Consider the following 20,626-nt stretch of genomic DNA (forward strand, 5'->3'; position numbering starts at 1 on the left):
AAGGGAATCGACGGGGTATAATTTCACTGTGTATAGAAAACCAACTTTCTCTATTTCCTACATTCATTTCTTTAGTTATCACGACATTTCTGTAAAAATTGGAGTAGCTTGCAATCTATTTCTTAGAGGTTTGAGAATCTGTTCCCCAGCCTACCTAAGTAAAGAATTTTGAAATAATTCGTAAACAACTCGCCCAGCTATTCTACCCGACGTATGTCATAGAAAAGGCCATCGACAAAGCCAACACGATATATTATAAAGATCATGATGTTACTAACCAAAGAGATTTTAAAAATAAGATAAAACTCCCATATATAGAAGGTATTAAGAATATAACAAATATCAAAACTGAGAACCCCTTTGTTTTTTCATAATCCAAGACCATAGGAAGCGCCCTTATTAATGTTTATCTAAATAAAAGAGATATAGAATCCGGCAATTATAAAGTACCAATGTGGGGATTGTGAAAAAGTCTACGTTGGCAAACGGGCCGTTCACTATCTCAAAGATTATCAGAACACAAAAGATCTGTTAGGGTATGGCTATGAAAACTCGGCGGATTTTCGTTCACCTTAGGGATTTAGGGCACCAGATTTACTGGAGTGAGTCGTCTTTGCTTTTATGAATTACCTGTCCGTACAGAAGGAAAATCCTGGAATCAGCCATCATAAATCAATTCAAACACAATGAACCTATCTGGCGGCCAATGGAAAGCTGACACAGTGGACAATACTCTTCTCAACCCTATCATTAAGAAGATAATTCCACAGTGACCGACCACCAGATATACACCAGAGGTCAAGACTTCCTCCGAGTGGCTCAACAATAAGAAGACACACCTGGATGTAATTCAATTTGGCTAATCCTTCCCAGCAATTATAACAACTATAGAACAATTGAACACACCCTTTTGCTTTGGTATAATAAACTGTCACTCTCCACTGTATTCCTCATTTTACTTTACATCCTGAAGAAGGTCAATGTTTATTGACCGAAATATAGTGATTTATTTATATTTCCTGTTTCTTTTATGGGGCCTTTTTGAAAAAAAACATGTTAAACTGTTCGATTACAGTTATATGTAAGACATATATATATATGATATATAATATATATATATTATATAATATATAATATATATATATAGATATATAGATATATAGATATATAGATATATATATATATATATATATATATATATATATACTATATTATATATATATATACTATATAAATATATATATATAGATATAGATTATATATATATATATAATATATATATCTATATATATATATATATATATATATATATATATATATATATCTATATATATCTATATATATATATATATCTATATATATATATATATATATATATATATCTATATATATCTATATAGATATTTATATATATATATTATATATATATACTATAGTATTTATATATATATATATATACATAAATACATATATATATAATATATATATATATAATGATATATATATATATATATATAATATATATATATATATATATTATATATATATTTTATATTTATATAGATATATGCAAGTATATATATATATATATATATATATATATAAATTTAGATATATATATATATATATATATATATATATATATATATATCTAGAGATATATATATATATATATATATATATAATATATACTATATATATATATATACAGTATATGCTTTATTATTATTAAAGAGGAAGTTTAACCACCCAAATGAATCAAACGTGACTCCTACTGAGCTGGCCAGATTAACATCAGGAAGAAAATTCTTTTTTTTATATATATTAATGTTAAACAATTGAAATATATATTAAATATAATGGACAAAAAGACATACCAAATACAATGACTAAAAAGAGGTAAAAATCTGTGATAAATAGAAATCTAAATCATGTCTATAAAACATGCTTCTTAATAAAGTTAAAATCCTAAAAATAGAGAAATTTTCAGTCTGATACAGGGTCAGTAAAAAAATTTTTCAATAAAACATGAGTTTCTTTCTTTTCAAAAAGCTTTATAATTGATGAAAATATGTTTTATGATTGAAATACAGTCACACTCATTTCACCTGGATACTGCTTCACGAGTTCTGGGCATCAAATATCCATCTCTAAGTTCTGAGTGACATGCGCAATCTAGCTGAAATTACTGCTCTCTTCCTTTCTCTTTACAATGATGATTCCCGTTAAGAAACCACTGGCTTTATTTCTTTTAATTTATTACTATCAGATTCATAATTCCACTGACTTTGCCATTTTCTAGCTATGAAATGTTTTAAGTGGGTTATATACAGTACAGCCAAACCTCTAGCTATGGAAGAATCGGCTTACGAAATTTTCACTTTACGAAAGGAGGTGCGAAGAATTTTACGACTCGGATCACGAAAAAGGTTTTGGACAACGAAAGGCGGTACGGAGCGAGAGCCCGACCGTATCCGAGACGGATTTTAAGATTCGCGCACTGCCTGCCCGTAAACTTGCTACCATCCTCCTGCGTTCCCATTAGTTATATCCCTACTCAGATGCTAGTTACCACCATGTGATCCTGCTCTCCTATTGGTCGGCATCTACTGTACTGTATCCCATCGTGCATCTACACATTGGCGTTCCGATGTCTTTTCGTTCCGGCAGCAGTATCGTACACATTGTCTTAGTGTTTGTGATTTCGCTTTCGTAACAATTTTACTGTACGTACTGTTATCATGTGTGATACTTACGATACATCATTAGCCATGGGTCCCAAGAAAGTCGCTGATGTCAAGGGAAAGAAGAGGATGATGCTTTCCATGGAGATGAAGATGGAAATAATCAAGAAATACGAGGCCGGCATACGGTAGTGTGCTCGCTAAGGAATAGGGCCGAAATCAGTCTACGATAGGAACGATCCTGAAGCAGAAGGAAGCTATCAAAGCAGCAACACCTAAGGGCATGACTATTTTCTCCAGCAAGAGGAGCAACCTCCATGATGAGATGGAGAGACTGCTGCTTGTCTGGATAAAGAATAAAGAAATGGCTGGAGACACTATCACCAAAGCGATAATCTGCCAGAAATCCAGCGCCATTTTCGGTGATCTCGTGCATACTCAGGCCGAAGCTGACACAGAATAAGGAGCATCGAAGCAGGAACCCCCAGAGTTCAAGGCCTCTCGGGGGTGGTTTGAAAAATTCAAGAGATGCTCAGGCATTCATTCGGTGGTGCGTCATGGGGAGGCTGCAAGCTTGGAGACGAAAGCGGCCAAAGCCTTTGTTAAGATGTTTGACGAGTTGACTGTGCAGGAAGGCTACAGTCCCCAGCAAGTCTTCAATTGCGACGAGACTGGGCTTTTTTGGAAAAAATGCCCAGTCAAACGTACATCACGGCCGAAGAAAAGAGGCTACCTGGGCATAAGCCTATGAAGGACAGGCTTACCCTTGCACTCTGTGCAAATGCTAGTGGGGATTGCAAGGGCAAACCCCTGGTAATGAATCACTCCGATACTCCTCGAGCCTTCAAGACCTACAAAGTCACTAAGGAAAATCTAAACGTGTTGTGGAGGGCTAATGGAAAAGCCTGGGTAACAAGATAATTGTTTATCGAGTGGATAAATATTTGTTTTGGCCCGACTGTGAAAAAGTATTTGGAAGAGGAGCGCCTCCCTATGAAATGCCTGGTGGTACTGGACAATGCCCCTGCTCACCCTCCTTCCCCAACCCTCTCCTCCAGCCCATGGACCTGCAAGTGATTTCCAACTTTAAGAAACTCTACACGAAATATCTCTTCAAGAGATGTTTAGAAATCATTGAGTACTCAAACCTCACCCTTCGTTAATTTTGGATGGAGCATTGTGATATTGTCATATGCCTCAAAATGATCGATCAAGCTTGGCCGTAGGTTTCGAGGCGCACCTTGAACTCTGCTTGGAAGAAGCTGTGGCCTGATGCCGTCTCTGCATGAGATTTTGAGGGCTTCCACGCAGACCAAATTAAAGACGATTCTGAAAATGTTGACGATCCTGAACCTGATGGTCAATTTGAAGTTGCCGAGATCATTAGACTCGAGGAAATCCATGGGTCTGGAAGTTGATGAGGCCGACATTGATGAGCTTATCGAGGAGCATCAAGAGGAACTTACGACGGATGACCTGAAGAAGTTGGAGGCCGTGTGAGTGAACGTCGTTCAGGAAGAGTACAGCGGGGGGGATGACCTACTGATAACAGCAGAAATTTAAGAGGGTCTACTGTAGATGGCTACTTTAGAATGGTGGCTCTCGTAGAAAAGACACCCAGAAAAAATTCTCACAGGTCGTGCGCTTGAGTACTGTAATAAAGTTTGCCTGAGTTATTTCAGGAAAATTTTAAGAAGCAGGCAGTAACAAGCTTCTTTGTACGATTATTTTAGCAAGAGGCCTTTGGTAGAAGCAGACCAAGCGCCAGCTAAGAAACGAAAGAAAAGTGGCAGTGATGAAGAAATTACAGTGTAATTAAATTTAGAAAATAGAAAATGTAAAGTAAAAAAAAAAAGTAGAAAAAGGAAAAAAAAAAAAATTATTTTTTAAGTATCATAAAGTTAAGTGTTAATATTTCCTGCCATTTGTAGATGAGTTTCCTAAAATTAGGTGTTAATTTTTTCTGTCGTTTATAAATCTGTTTTGTAAAGTTAAGTGTTTACGTTTTCTGCCAATTGTACGTAAACGTTTTCCGCCGTTTTCATTCTCCTCTAGTGCCCCGCACTTCGCTCTCGGACATCGCCTCACTCCAAAGGTAAGGTTCCACATTTTTTGTTACTTTATTTTTACTCTTAGCTCTAATTAAACACTTCTTTTTCAGAATATTAATGTTAATTCATTATGAAATGACCAAATATAGTACTTTTCATATATTTAGTACTGTTTAGTGGCGAATATCCTTTTTATAATAATTTAATGTGGTGTTTTTCTAGGGTCTGGAACGAATTAGGCTATTTACATGCAAAAGGCGACTCGCTACACGAAAAAATCACTTTACGAAAGCCATTACGGAAGCAATTAATTTTGTGGTGCGAGGCATCACTGTACTGTATATGAAAAAACAGTAACCAGGTTACCAGGTTCAATGATAAGATCCTACTTCAATGTTGTAGCTTTAAAAACCAAAGTGTTGTAAATGTTTTCCTTTTCCACCATTGTAAGGAGGCTTTTGCAGTAAAGAAAAGAATATTGTGTAAAAGAATTTTATAATCTGCTATAGTGAATTTGATTCAGTGTGTTTAATTAAATCAACTGTGTACCTGCTTATTTAAAAAATAATTTAGGTATCAAATTCCTAATACAGTACTGTACAGTATGGCTTACTTTATTATACAATTGTTTTTTATTTTCAGTAGTATAGTATTACATTTATGCATTTATGCGGCATTACAACGGTTTTTCATACTAAAGGTACTTAAGATGAGGTATATGAGAAAGTCATAATTTTCAAAAGCATACATAACCTGTTACATAAAGTGTATAATATACACTAATGTAGCACTGTATTATCAACTATGTTTGAGAATTATAATATTGTCTAGTATTGTATGATTTTACCTGTAATGATATGGCTTTTATTAAGAACTCATAATGGTTAATTTCATTCCAGGAATTTAACCAAAATGGCTTAATTACTAAGAGTAAAGCACGGCGACTTTTCCTTACCAATGACCTGATAATATGTGTAACAGTAGTACCAAAGTCAAATGATGATTATGGACATCAGAATGAAAGGCTATCCCTCAAGTGGGCTGTTCCTGTTACAGACGTTGAGGTAAGAGTTGATGTTTCATAAAAATGTGTTTCTTTTGTTGAGAAATATTAATCATAAACTGCTTCCACCATTCTTTTTATCCTTAGAGAAATATGGTTGTGATTTCAGGCTTCATTTTAGATTATTTCAATTTCATTGTTTCATCTTTTACAAGGATATCTTGCCAAATTATTTCCATGCAGTTAATTAAATGGACATATTACATTTATTTGTTGAAATTGGGATTATTTTCATAACTCAGTATGATTAATCTTTATTAATTTGTATTCCCAAGGATTCAAGGATTTAATTTATTGTGTTGGACTGGATAGGCTAAAACTGAAGAGCTGAATTAAATTTTGTAGTACAGTGTGTGCTTCGTGTAAGCATACCTTTCATCCTTTGAAATAATATGTCTTCATTGGCACTGGGATGGCCATTAAATTGTTAAGAAGGTAGTTGGTTAATAACAGGTGTGCGAGGTTGATGCTCAGCCCACCTGCCTGTTACAGAATAGCCACTTTTATCTTTGGCTACAACACTTAACCCCTTCGCTACGACGACGTCGCTTGATGTCAAAACTTGCCCAGGATTGCACACGATGTCCCAGATAAGTCATTTACAAATATAAACCATTTGGGAGTTGAAATCCCTTTTATATCCTACAAAAGAGTACAGCATATGGTCGTATATCACACTTAGGAAATTTCACTAAGAAATCTCCTCCCCTCCCTGATATTAGCTCCTCCATTCTTCAGCCAACTAATGAAGTCTTTGGGATTCTAGTCTTTATTCCTGATTGTGTAAGAGGTAGTTTAGTCTGTTTTTATGTTACCATGTAGAATCACACCACTCTTTCTAGCCAATGGTGACATTCCCTACCTGGGGCATTACTCAAATCCCCCCTGATTCCCCACAGCTTAGAGACCTAGGGATCCTCACATCTCTCCCAAACAACAACTGAAACCCTTTCAATTCTGGTTTGTATTCATAATTATGTAAGGGCTATTTTAGTGTATTTCGGTGTTGGTATACGTATTCAAATCACACAGCATTTTCTAATGGGAGACGTACCTGTGTCACTTTTCTCCCCTCCCACATCCCCGTTACTCTCCCTCTTGCTCCCACCAACAACAGCACCCAAAGCACCGGTCATGCAAGCTGTTGAAAGCTTTGTTTGGTTGGATTCTGTCACACTCCTATATCTAAAGTCACACCAAAATATCACCTTACTATAAATAAGTACCTGAAAGTGTCAATCCATATAAATCTTCCCATTATTTTTCTTTACAGATTTCCAAATTTCTACATCACTTACTTACATTTCACTGACATCTTAGGATGTTTCCACAATATCTTATAACCCTGACAGCTGTAAACGCGATGACACAATGTTATTAATTTTTTCCTATTTTGTTTCTTGTTTTTTCAACTACTGTGTCATTTCTACAAAATAATAAAATTTTCATGTCTTAAATATATAATATATTTCATATTAGTATTGTTCATTGTTTTCACGAGTAAAAGTTGGCCTACTGTCTTTATTTCTATTTATTGACATAGTACGCAGTATTTGTCTTGTTCTTACATGCCCATTCCCTATTTCCAAGCTCATGAAATACCCAAAATGGGAATTATCCAGTTCAGTGTCCATCACAAGGAAAAGACAAGAACAGAAGAACTTTTTGCCTAACGAACTAAATTAGAGTAAAATACTATAGAAAATAAAGGAAACTTATAAAGAATTATTCTGTAATCAACGGTAAAATTAATAAACATGTAAATATAGATTATTATAGAGTAAGTGTGCATGTATATCCGATGGTGACAAATCTCGTATACTGCTACTGAGGGTTGATCCACTGCCTCGTAGTGAAGAGATTAGAGATGTACCATCACTCTACGCTCTGTCAATACTTCTCCATTTATCATCTCCGACTTCACGCTTCATAGTCCTCAGCCATGTAGGCCTGGGTCTTCCAACTCTTCTAGTGCCTTGTGGAGCCCAGTTAAAAGTTTGGTGAACTAATCTATCTTGGGGAGTGCGAAGAGCATGCCCAAACCATCTCCATGTACCCCTCACGATGATCTCATCCTTATAAGGCACTCGGGTAGTCTCTCTTATAGTTTCATTTCTAATCCTGGTCTGTCATTTAACTCTTAATATTTTTCTGAGGGCTTTGTTCTCCAATCTACAAATTCTGTTCGAGATTGTTTCATTGTCATACCATGACTCATGTCCATTCAGTAACAGCGATCTCACTAAATTGATATATAGCATGATTTTTTATATGTAATTTCAGGCAATTTGATTTCCAAATTTTACTTAACGTACCCATTGTCTGATTGCTTTTTTAAATCTTTTATTATACTCTTAATTGTAAAGACCCTGTATTAGAGAACATAGTTCCTAAATATTTGGATTATTCTATCTCATTAATCCTTTTTCCTTCCAATGATAATTCATATTCCATTGTAAATTCTGTTCTTATCAACTGTCTTTCTTCTATTTATCTTGAGCCCAACTTGGGGTGATATTTTATGCATTCTGGTAAGCAAGCAGTGCAAATCCTGTGTTCTGCTAATAAGGACAGTGTCATCAGCATAGTCTAGGTCAGCTAATTTCTTATTACCAATCCAATCCCATCCCTCTCCATCATCTCCAACTGCTCTATGAATTACAAAATCCATGAGGAGGATAAACAACATAGGTGACAACACATTCCCTTGGAGTACTCCACTGTTCACTAGAAATTAATTTGATAGGACTCCACCTATGCTTATGAACAGAATTATTCAAATTTGCATATTTAAGAGGAATGCCATAATAACGCAGGACTCTCCACAAATTTGGCCGGTGCACAATATCAAAGGCTTTTTCATAATCCACAAATGCCATCAAAAGTGGATATCTGTATTCTACGCAATGTTGTACAATATGTCTCAAAAGGGTAATTTGGTCAGTGCAATTTCTACCTTTTCTAAATCCTGCTTATTCATCTCTCAGATTTTCATCAAACCAATTCCTGTGTGGATCATCAAGCTGAGCAGGAACTCAGTATGAAATCTACAGCTGTGGCACCAGGTTGTAGTTGAGCGGGCCCATATGCACCAATCACGAGCACCTTAGGCCAGGTAAGGGTAGGGGATACGCGGCCCTTGAAGCCATCTTCTTCCTATAGGAGGGAGTGACAGCTCATTTCTCCAGGAATCTGTCAGCCAGACAGTGAGCATGGTATGGCAAATACTAATGACATACCAGTAGCAGATAACAGTCTCTCCAAGGATCAAGTACCTGCACCATTCAGGTAAAGTGGAACTCGTCCATCCACCTCCCTGGTTTTTCTCCTGGGACTCACTGGAGTGGGCCTAAGTTGAGTGGTGATCCATTCTGCTAGCTGTCAGGTAGATTCCGAGAGACACTCTCTACGATGGTGGTGATAGAGAATGCCTCTTTCCAGTCAGAGCACTTTTCAGCAGATCATAGACTTCCTTACCTGGATCTTCTGAAAAAGCTTCTCAGTAGAGTTAGTATTTGAAATGGAGCATGCAGTAGTCTTGCCTACCCTGGTACTTAGTCCTGGGGTGGGAAGCTTCTTAACCTCAGGGTATGGGTACATATGTCTCCTGATTACCTGAAGAAGGTATCATAGAGTCTTTCCTTCAACACTGTTTGTCTCCTCTACTCTGGCATTATATGGATTTCTCCTTCTCTTGGGATTGTTCAATGGTTGGATGGAGCTTTGAGCGGTCTTGCCTATCCTGGGACTTACGTCATGGGGTGGGATGGTTCTCGTCCTCAGGACACTGGCACTCACACCTACTGTTAACTTGAGAAGGGTGTTATTGGGATCTTTCCATCAAGACTGCCTCTCTTATCAGCATTGCCAAGAAAGTAAGAGAGCTTCAGGCTCTTCATCATGTCAAACTATTGAGGGATAAAAATTCTGTCTCCTTTGTCATCTCACAGATTGTGTGATAAAGACCAAGTCGTCGTGATCCTATCTCACCCCATAAGTTGGCATGAAGATACCTAGTGTCACATCAGGGCACTGCACTGATACTTGAGGAGGTCTTGACACCTCAAGCGTGCATTGTAGTTTTCTTGTTAACCCCAGTAGAAACAAGGTGGTGTCCAAACACTGTTCCTTCTGGTATGATGAGGCTGCTTGCTTCAGATACAAATTGTTGAGTGTAGATGTGCCATCTCAAGGAAGAACTCACAAGCCTAGTCCTGTCAATATACTGTACTGCCTTCTGATTTATTTGTTGGTATACATGGAGCTGCAGGTGGGATGAGAAGGTATCTGATCACCTTTGCCTTGGGTCCTGAGGTATCTGTTTAGTAGCTTTGTAATACCTTAGCTCCCCCATGGCACTTAGTATACATCCCGTCTAAGGAAACTCATTCAGCGTAAGTCTTAAGGGGTCTTCTATTTGTTGTTTCTCAAGGGGATGATGCAGCAGGTGCAACCGTTACACGTGGGTTGGACATCTAATACTATTGAGTTACATAATGTAGCACCTTTCTTGCAGATGTACAACATTTCCATCCTAATGGCAAGAGCAAAGATAGGTTAGTGTCTTATGAAACATTTCTCTGATGTTCTTTGTTTGATACTGCCACCGACGCCAGCTCCCTGTTAGGGAGAAAAATTATCTGTGTCCTAGTACTGTACTTACTTCCTTTTAAGCCAGCATTGGCAGAGGCCATAACAGCTTCCATATCTGTATGATCAGCTGTTAGGAAGTCTTTGGAGTCACTTTTCTTGCTCTCATAGGAGACCTGAAAGGATGACATGTTCAGGGAAGAACTTTTCAGTTTGGTTCAAGGGATATTAAATTTTCCACCTTAGCCACACGTCTGTTCTAGGCCTAAGGATGAACGTGGCTATTCTGTGGCTACCTTGTTGGCGATTCAGTGACAATTCAAGGCTAGTGAAGACATATCCCTATTTGGAATGACTGGTTTGCATAGCTAGAAAAAATAGAAATTAATTTTAAAAACTTATTTTTGTTTAGTACAAGTATTTTCTTCAAATCTTTTTTTTTTTATTAAACTATGCTAAGATATGAATTTCTTTTACAGATACAGGATACTAGTTCATCTCCAACCTTGAGCCGGCTTTTGGCATCTGGTGTGAGCAAATCAGGCACTATAAATGTAGCTCGTATCCCTGAAGAATCTATGGGTTCTAATGTAGATAATCTGTGTCAGGAGATGAATAACTTGATGCATGATTATGAAATAATTTCAAGAATCTCTTCCCTTGTTTCATCACTTAGAGGAAGTTATGATGTAAGGACTGCTTTTATTTATTAATGATAAGTAATATCTGTAAGTAGAATTACACAGTAACAGACTTCTTTGAGGGATCAATGTGTCCATGTGTCCATTAAACTTAAAGGATCTGTAGTAATCCCTCTCCATATCGCAGTTAACCTATTGCTCCATCTGTACATTGTGAATTTATAAGCATATGTCAATTTATATCACAGATTCCCCTTTATTTCTGAGGGTAGATAAGTTATGTTTTTATGTTTTAATTATTTTATTTTGTTAATGTGGGTAAGGGTAAAGTTGGGTGGAAATGAAAGTGGTGAGAGTGCTAGATATGTGTATTGAACAAGAGCTGGTGGTGAGTAATAGGTTTTCTAGAAGAGAGATATAAATAAGTATACAGGGTAAAATTGGCAAATGAAAGAGTGGTAGAAAGAGCATTGATGGATCATGTGTTGATAACAAGAAGGATAATTGACAGATATGCAGGTGTTTGGAGGTATGATTATTGGTGTCTGATAATTATATGGTTGAAGCAAAATTAGTTGTTGTAAAAGAATGGGGGTACTGGATGTAAAAGGAAGGTAGTGAAGGTGGTAGAGTTGAAAAAAAAAACAGAGGTAAAAAGTGGATATCTATTATTGTTGGAAGTGCCATATGGCAGGGTGAAAGTGAAAGAAACTGGTGATGAAGAGTGATGTATGTGGTAAGAGGTTTGTTGGAGGTAGTATGAGGAAGGGTAATGAGTGGTGAAATGAAGGTAGAAGAGAAAAAGAGGACTTTTGAAGAATGGTTTCAGGGTAACACTGTAGAGAATTATGAAACACAAAGATAGAAAAATGTGGAAGTAAAATGGAAGTTGGTCGAGGCAAAGAAGGAGACTGACTGGAGGTTGGGTCTTTGATTGAGTAGTTAGTATGAAGAGTATAAGTTTTGGAAAGGAGTGAAGAGAGTAAGGAAGGGTAGATTGAGGAGTGAAGACAGTGAAAGATGAAAATGGAAGGTTATTAAAAGGAGATGAGGCGAGAAAGTGGAATGAATATTTTGAAAGATTGCTGAATATTGATGATAGGGAGGCATAAATATATGATTTCGGTTGCAGGTGAAAGAGCTGGAAAAGCACCTGATATGGATGGTGGAAGGACTATGATGTTAAAGATAGGGGTTTGACTGTGCTAGAATAGTAGGTGAGATTGTTTAGTATATGTTTTAAGTTGGTGTGGACTTGATGTGTGCATGTATTGTTCCACTTTACAAAGATAAAAATCTGCACAAGCGTCGTAACCATAGGGGTATTATTTTGAGTGTGGTTGGAAAAGTGTACCATCTTGCTTTAGGGTACACTCGGGCACAGTATTCTATCTAATGTCTCTTTCTCATATTTTGTTAAAGTTTATTTAGTTTATATAGGAAATATTTATTTTAAACATTTAAACTTACCCGCTGGTTATATAATAATTGCTTTATACTTCTGTCCGGCAGAAATTCAAAACTCGCAGCAATCGCATAGATATGCCAGGTATACACTAGCGCCACCACGGAGCTAGGTCGAACTATCCCTCCTAGTATCAGATTTTCTTCTGCCGTCATACTGGCAACATAGAAATCAAATTTACTCGTGTTTAACCTGGATTTTAGCAGTATTTTGATGATGTACTCTTGTTACGGGTTTGAGCATTCGCTTATTAGGTTTTTGTTTGATATTTTATCGCTATGTTATAGAGTAAAAGGTAGGATTTAGAAATTTTTCAGCCTATTTTTAATAACGAAATCATATGGCGATAGGTAAACATCTCGCCTCATCAATGATGTCACAGTCATTTGACGTAAGCTTGAGTATGACTTTCATTTTCTTTCTTTTTCTACAAAGAATGTTAAGTTAATACTATCTTACAAAGTATTTAGTTATATAAAATAAAAGGATTATGTTATTTTAAGAAATTTTTGTCCTTTTGGTATGCTTTCTTTGGATAATCTTCGATCTGTTTTAAAGATTAGCTAGCGTTCATTTTTATTTATGATACGCAGTCCTCAGTCTATCGTTACAGTAATACTCTTTGTATCGATATTTATGAAAAGTACATTTTTCTTTATATTGGTCCTTTTAGTATTTTTTCTTTAGCTAATCTGTTTACAGAGATTAAAGAGAATTAGCGTTCAGTTAATTTTTATACGACGTAGTATTTATGACAATTGATATAGTCACACGATTCTTTGTATCATTGTTTACTTGTTCGTTTTTGGAATACAAAATTTTTTTGTATAATATTTATTAATATTCCAATTGTTAAATGTGACTATTCGTCTTTTATTGGAACCCCTTAATATTAAGGGTTGGTTTAAATACAGGTATTGCTCGACTTACGACCGAGATAGGGACCGAGAAATGAGTCGTAAGTCGAGTTGGCCGTATGTCGAACTAGAAAAGTGAAGTTTCCATAGATTTATTTTGATACGTTATGATTCGGCAATCATCTGGATCATATTTTGTCAATATTTTCTTACTGTCTATCTTTATTCCATTTTCTTGTTTCATAGGATATCATCTGCTCTGTAAATGCATTATTGTATTCTATTCATCAATTTTGGAAGCATTTTACAATCGAGTACTGAAAATTTTGTTTACCTTTGGTTATGATCAGCTGATCTGAAAGTGCCGCTACCTACCGTATCAAAATATGGCGTACATACGTATGGCATATTTTTTTATCATTTCTTAACTTATTAGAAATATCTTCATGATGAATATTATATCAACGCCAATATGTTACAGGAAATCAGTTTCCATACAGTTCGTCTAATCATTAGGTATAATGCGAAATCGTTGTAGCTCTTTCTCTGTGTGTGTGTGCTCGCTCTCGCAATCGCATACGGGTAGTTCATTTTTAAAGCTTCATACAGTATTGTAGTTCAATATTAAGCCTTTATATTTCATTAGACATTACTGTGTTTAATTGTGGTTTATTAAAGAATGTTTATATTTTATTTTTCAATTTCTTGATCATATCAATAATCAACAAATACTTTTAATTTACTTTCGGTTGGCATCTGCTGATCTCAAGGTCATGCTGCCGTATTACTATTATGAGCACATATATACAGTATAGTGCGAATAACACTGATTTATATAATTTTTTTGACATTCGAAATTTCTTCATAATGCATATTACATCAGCGCCAATATGTTATAGGGTATCACATTTTCCATACAGTTCGTTTATAGAACTTATTATTAGTTATAAAAAGAATACGCTCTCTCTCTCTCTCTCTCTCTCTCTCTCTCTCTCTCTCTCTCTCTCTCTCTCCTCTCTCTCTCTCTCTCTCTCTCTCTCTCTCTCTCTCTCTCTCTGTATTTTGTTTTTAATTCAGTTGTATCTTCATATTTTTTTTTTGAAAATTATTAAAAAATTCTATATATCATTATTCGATGTTTCGATTATAGGAATAGTAACGCATCGGAAGGAAATCACTTGATTTGCCTCTCGCCTTCCGCCAGAAATATGACGTCATCAGACTTTTTTTCTTAAATTTATGGTAAGTTGTACTAATCTTATAACTAATGATACAGACCACTAAAACACTTGATATCGTTACTGGGTGTTTCGATGATGGGAATGCTGTAATAAGATTACTCGGTAACAATGAAAGGAAATCATTCGGTTTGTCAGCGCGCTTCCGCCAGTTACATGACGTCGCAAGTCACGTGACTTACAGTAATCTCTACGAAGAATGACTTGCAAAATATGTAAATTCATTTTCTTTGTTTCTCGCAAGAAATGAAAAGAAAATACTAACTTAACAAACAGACGTATTTTATTTTTATAATGTAAAAGGAAATATATTGTTTTCAAGAAAATATTTGCCTTAAAAGTATATTTTCTTTAGGTAAACATCGATCCATTATCAGAGATTAAAAAAGTAGCGTCCAGTCAAATTTACGCTACATAGTACTCATGACAACCGATACAGACCCTCAAAATACTTTGTATCGTTATTTAATATTTCGATAATGGAAATACTAATATTAATCATTAGCCTATTGGAAGGAAATCACTGTATTGCCCGGAAGCTTTCCGCCGGTGATGTGACGTCACCAGACATAATATGAACTCGACAGATATTAAAACTTTTCTTAATGTATTATTAACTGAAAATAAATACTGAATATTAACAATAAAAGAAAATAATAATTTACCAATATAAATCAGTTTATATGTATACAAGAAAATAAATTATTTTCAAGGAAATATTCGTCCTATTTCCGATAAACTTGTGATGTCATCACCCTGAAAAAATTGTCGTAAAGTCGAACAGTCGTATGTCGCATAGGTCGTAAGTCGAGCAATACCTGTATATAGATATATTCTTTATTCCTATATCTATTCATGTAATATGTTAATATTTCATATTAAATATTTTGTTACATTTTATATGGAATTCAGTGACTATTGCATTCCCATTCAAGCCCTTGACAGAATAGTAAGATCTCCCTCTACGGGCATGTATACTTTTAGTGTTATACCAAAGAGTAAAAAATGCAAATTTTTAGTGCTAAATTAGTGCAGTGAATTTTATTCAATACAGTGGTGGGTGCTTCTGTTCGGACCTGTCGTTATCCTAGCCTTAGACCTCTTTCAAGCTCCTGGACCCATGGGAGAAGTAAAGTCGAACGACGAAGGGAAGTGAGAGACGTAGCCTGCCGCTTACCATCTTGTAAGACCTGAGCAGAAGTCCCCTCGAGCGTTTTCTGTTGACGATCCCCAGAATGCTCGCTCTCGCCGTAGGTAAGGCGAGGTAAAAGTGTTTTCTAACAATTAAATGATGGCGCCCATCAGGCGTGAAGCTGAAAACAAAATTAAAATCATTCTTGACATAATGAGCCTTCTATGTTTTTACCTCTTAAAAAGAGCTGAACTTGATGGCGCGTGCCAAGCAGCTGAGCATGATGGCGCTTGCCAAGTGGCTGAGCATGGCGCCTCGCGCCAAGCTGAACGTGACGCCTCGCGCCAAGCTGAACATGACCCTTCGCGCTAAGCTGAGAATGTCGCCTTGCGCCAAGCTGAGCGTGACGCCTCGCGCCAAGATGAACGTGACAACAACAGAGCGTTGGTCATCTAGCTTTCACTAGACGTGATCGGCATAGCTCCAAGCATCTGAATCGCAAGCGTTTTTTAATCGCAAGCGTTTTTGTTCTGAAAGTCACATGGCGCAGAGCGTCAAGAGTTTGCATGACATCAAGTAGAACTTGATATCTACATGACCATGAGCGTCTAGCGTTGGAACTTTGTTACGCCAGGCGCTATATTAAGAAATGAATATTAACTAGAAAGATATTATGTTCTCAGACCAAGGCCTGCTTGAACTAATTCTTGGTTGGGAGAGCTAGAATTAAACCTTTAAAGCATTGAGGTCGGAATTCAGAACTTTAAGGAGTTGACTCCTAGGAATCAAGACATCTCTACCTAGGTTAGAGACTTGTAGAAGGAAGGGAGTGACTTTCAGAAACTCATGAGAGTTTTCTGAAGAGTTTCCATTTTATTTTGTACCTGCTGCTCCTTGTTCCGCCTTCAGAGTTTTTCGCTAAGGAAGACGGCAAAGGAGTCTCTGTTTATTATTTTATTATTATTACTAGCCAAGCTACAATCCTAGTTGGAAAAGCAACATGCTATAAGCCTAAGGGCTCCAATAGGGAAAGATGGCTCAGTAAGGAGAGGAAATAAGGAAATAAATAAATGATGAGAATAATTAACAATAAATCATTCTGAGAAAAGTAACAAAGTCAAAAAGACAGTGCTGATAGGGTAGTGCTTTAGCGCATCCTCAATGCAGCATAAAGAACCTAACTGCAGATGTTGGTGCAGCAGCATGTTCAGCTGCAACAGCAGGAAGTGCATTGGGGCTTTTTTAAGAGAAAACAGTGCCCCTTTTTTGCTGTATACGGCCTGTCAGGATGTCAGAAGTTGGCAAAGCTTTAGTTCAGACTGATAAGGATCTTGTTCCTGAGTCTGGTGTTACGGTACAGGCACCGCCGCTTCCGCCAGACTGTTTTCCGTCTGCTGAAAAACGGAACGTGATGTAAGCGATGAGGAAGGCGAGTTCACGATCAAAGTTTTTTACACCGGTGTCGCCTAATGTTGATCCTAGTTGGACTATGCTGCTGGCATGAAGCAATGGCTCTCATCTGTTATGCAGTCTTATCAGCCTGCTGTTAGCAAAGCAATGGTTCGTCATGATCTTTTCAGGACGCGTTGTCGCACAGGTGGCCTACCAGCAAGCTAATTATGAACGGCGTGATAAGGCTTCTATACCCCATTGAGTGTCCTCTCTTGATACCAGACATCAAACGGCCAAGCGTGTCATAGAGCGATTACCTTCCAAGCGCGGCGACGATCGCTAGGCAGCTAAACGCAACATTGGGCGTCAAGCTGAACGTGATGTCGGGCGTCAAGCTGAACGCGACGTCGAGCAACAAGCTCGTGACGTCGAACGTTAAACAAACCGTGACGTCCAACGTCAGTCACATACTGTTCAAGCTACGTCCAGAGGACAAAACTTCTCTATGGAGACTCATAAGACTATGCTTGCAGCAGTAAAGAAGGTCCACTGGATGATCTCTTTATATCTCCATGATGCTTACTTCTACTTCCTCATCCATCCGAACTTCAAGCTACTGGAAGGTTCGTGTATGGGAGGAAGTTGTCCAGTTTTGAGTTCTTTTGTTTCCGGCTAAGCACCACCCCTCAAATAGAGGTTGCGTCTGTGAGGTCTTATCGTTGTGTCCTATCCTTAGACCTCTGGAAGGAAGTACAGTGAGCCCTCGTTACTTCGCGGTTTGACTATCGCGATTCACGACTTCGCGGATTTTTTTCATAACGCATGTATATACATATATCGTGGATTTTCCGGAAATTTCGAAAAGAGAATGTGATCATACGATAATTCAGTATACGTAGTAAAATTAAATCGAACATGAAACGCAAATCAGATGCAGTCTGACTTTGTCATATTTGAATGGTGTAAGGCTGCTGATGGCTACTACTACAAATGTAATGGATGTGCATCTTTTCCATGAATCTTTTGTATGTATACGTATGTAGTACTGCATCCAATAATATTCTTTGTTGTAAAAATAACATCTCGAATAAGCGTACATATCCTACAACAAAACAAGCGTAAAATAGCGTACGTAAAGCATACTGTATATAGTACCTTGTATTTGAATTTGTAACTACTACGTAGCATGTAAGACGGACTGTGATTGGTTCCAGTGCTGATAGATGACGAATCAGCTCCCAAGTTTTGTAATCTAGCCTATGATTGGTGTTTTGACCGCTTCTCCGATCCGCAGCATCTTCTCGCGGCCACTTTGTTTGCCGCTCTCATCGCCGGGTAGATGCTGCTACGTTACCGTGTAACTTTAATCTGTGCTGTGTGTGACTGTTTGAAGTTGAACTTTTTGTTGAACTTTCTGTTTAACCCCTACAATGGCTCCCAAGCGTTTTTGCTTCTACTAAGGCTGGTAGTGAACCTAAACGCCATCAAAAAATGATGACGATTGCTGAGAAGGTGACACTTCTCGATATGTTGAAAGAAGGCAGAAGTTACGCGGCCGCAGCCCGCCATTTTGGAGTGAACGAATCCACCGTTTGCTACATTAAGAAGGACGAGGCGAACATTATAAAGACGGCCGGCATCACTTTTAGCAGGTCAGCGAAGCGAGTTGTTAACGCTCGTAATAAAACGATCGTCCGTATGGAAGGTGCTTTAGCAGTCTGGATTGCTGACTGCCGGAAGAAGAACATAGCCTTGGATACGAACACCATCCGAACCAAGGCTTTGGGTTTGTATGAGAATTTTGCGGCAAAGGAACCTCAAGACGACGATGGCGACCATGCTGAAGAAGACGAAGATGATGTACTAGATGAACCTCAAGCAGGGACATCCACTGATTCCCAGCTTCAGAAACAACGTTTTTCCGCCAGCAAAGGATGGTTCGCGAAGTTTCAGAAACGCTTCGGCCTGAAAAGCGTTTCCCTGCATGGCGAGGCTGCTTCCGCTGACACTACCGCTGCTGAAACTTACGCGAATGAGACATTTAAGAACATTATCACTGAAGGTGGATACAAGCCCGAACAAGTGTTTAATATGGATGAGACTGGCTTGTTTTGGAAGAGAATGCCGTCACGAACTTTCCTGTTCAAAGTTGCCAAAGCCTCTGGCTTTAAAGCATTCAAAGATCGTGTTACCCTCGTGATGTGTGGCAATGCTGCTGGATTTTGCTAAAGCCAGGGTTTATTTACAAATCGAAAACCTTCGCGCTTTTAAAAATAGAAATAAGAATATCCTTCCCGTGTACTGGATGCATAATCCAAAAGCATGGATTGTGAAGATGCTGACCTCCAACTGGTTCCACCAGTGTTTTATCCCGCAAGTCAGTAAATATCTCTTAGAGAAGGGCTTGCCATTTAAGATCCTTCTCCTTATGGATAACGCTGGTGGACACGCAACTGATCTGTTGCATGAGGGCATTCAGGTTCAGTTCCTGCCACCCAACACAACGTCATTAATTCAACCGATGGACCAGGGGGTTATCAGGGCGTTCAAGGCCCTCTACACGAAGAATACCTTGGCGGACCTCGTTGCGTGTGTGGATGCTGCCCAAGTTGATGAGGATGAAACATTCAATTTGAAGGCGTACTGGCTGAAGTACACAATAGCCACGTGCCTGCAGAACATCCAGAAGGCACTGAAAGAAATGAAACCTGCTACTGTTAATGCGAGCTGGAAGAAGTTGTGGCCCCAGATTGTTTACGATGATGAGGGATTTACACCTGCTGAGATTCAACACACTGCAATATGGAAATCTGTGCAGGTGGCTGCGATAATTGGAGGTGACGGGTTTGGCGACATGACGACTGAAGACGTTGATGAGTTGTTGGACTGCCATTCCCAGCCGCTAACTGATGCAGACCTCGAAGACCTGACGAAATCGGCTAGTGAAGAAGACAGTGAAACACAGGAAGAGACCCAAGAAAATGTTGAAGAAACGGGCTTAACATTAGAACGGCTTGCCAAGCTCTGCAACCTTGCGAAGGAGTTGAAAGAATTGTCGCAAGAGTGGGACGAGGATATGGTTCGTTCTATGCAATTCTGCAACAAAATCGATGAAGACATGACTCCTTACAGGATGCTCTTTGAGCAAAAAAAGAAGCAGCGGCAGCAACTTCCGATCACAATGTTCTTCCAGCCTCGCAAAAAAGAGCCAGTTCCTCCTGCTACTATGCCTTCGGAAGAAATTGAAGAAGTGTCCCAGGAAGAAGTAGAAGAGGTGTCCCAGGAAAAGACACCTTCGTCTGAAGAGACGTAAAATACTATCATTGGCTGCACAGTAGAAGACATCATCAGCTTTATCATCATCATTTCTACTGTGAAGCAAATTCATCGCCATCATCATTCAAGTTTTTCTTCAACTTCTTTTGTGGTGAGTACAGTAACAATCTTTATTTTTTTATACTACTTTAATATTCTAACATTTAATATTTGTGCCTGTTTTAGTTAAGGGTACTG

At 37.8% G+C, this 20,626-nt stretch overlaps 1 protein-coding gene across 6 annotated transcripts in view; it reads left to right on the forward strand.

The window, feature by feature from the left end:
* The window catches only part of LOC137615282 (rho guanine nucleotide exchange factor 10), a 737,263-nt gene that overhangs the window by 621,099 nt on the left and 95,538 nt on the right, over positions 1–20,626 (forward strand). For all 6 annotated transcript variants that reach the window (XM_068345015.1, XM_068345016.1, XM_068345013.1 and 3 more), the window contains 2 exons: positions 5,635–5,799; positions 10,868–11,077. In XM_068345015.1, coding sequence (XP_068201116.1) covers positions 5,635–5,799; positions 10,868–11,077 — 375 coding nt within the window. The remainder of the gene's footprint in view (positions 1–5,634; positions 5,800–10,867; positions 11,078–20,626) is intronic.

The sequence above is a fragment of the Palaemon carinicauda genome, chromosome 21 (assembly GCF_036898095.1).
Source record: "Palaemon carinicauda isolate YSFRI2023 chromosome 21, ASM3689809v2, whole genome shotgun sequence".
Taxonomy (NCBI): domain Eukaryota; kingdom Metazoa; phylum Arthropoda; class Malacostraca; order Decapoda; family Palaemonidae; genus Palaemon; species Palaemon carinicauda.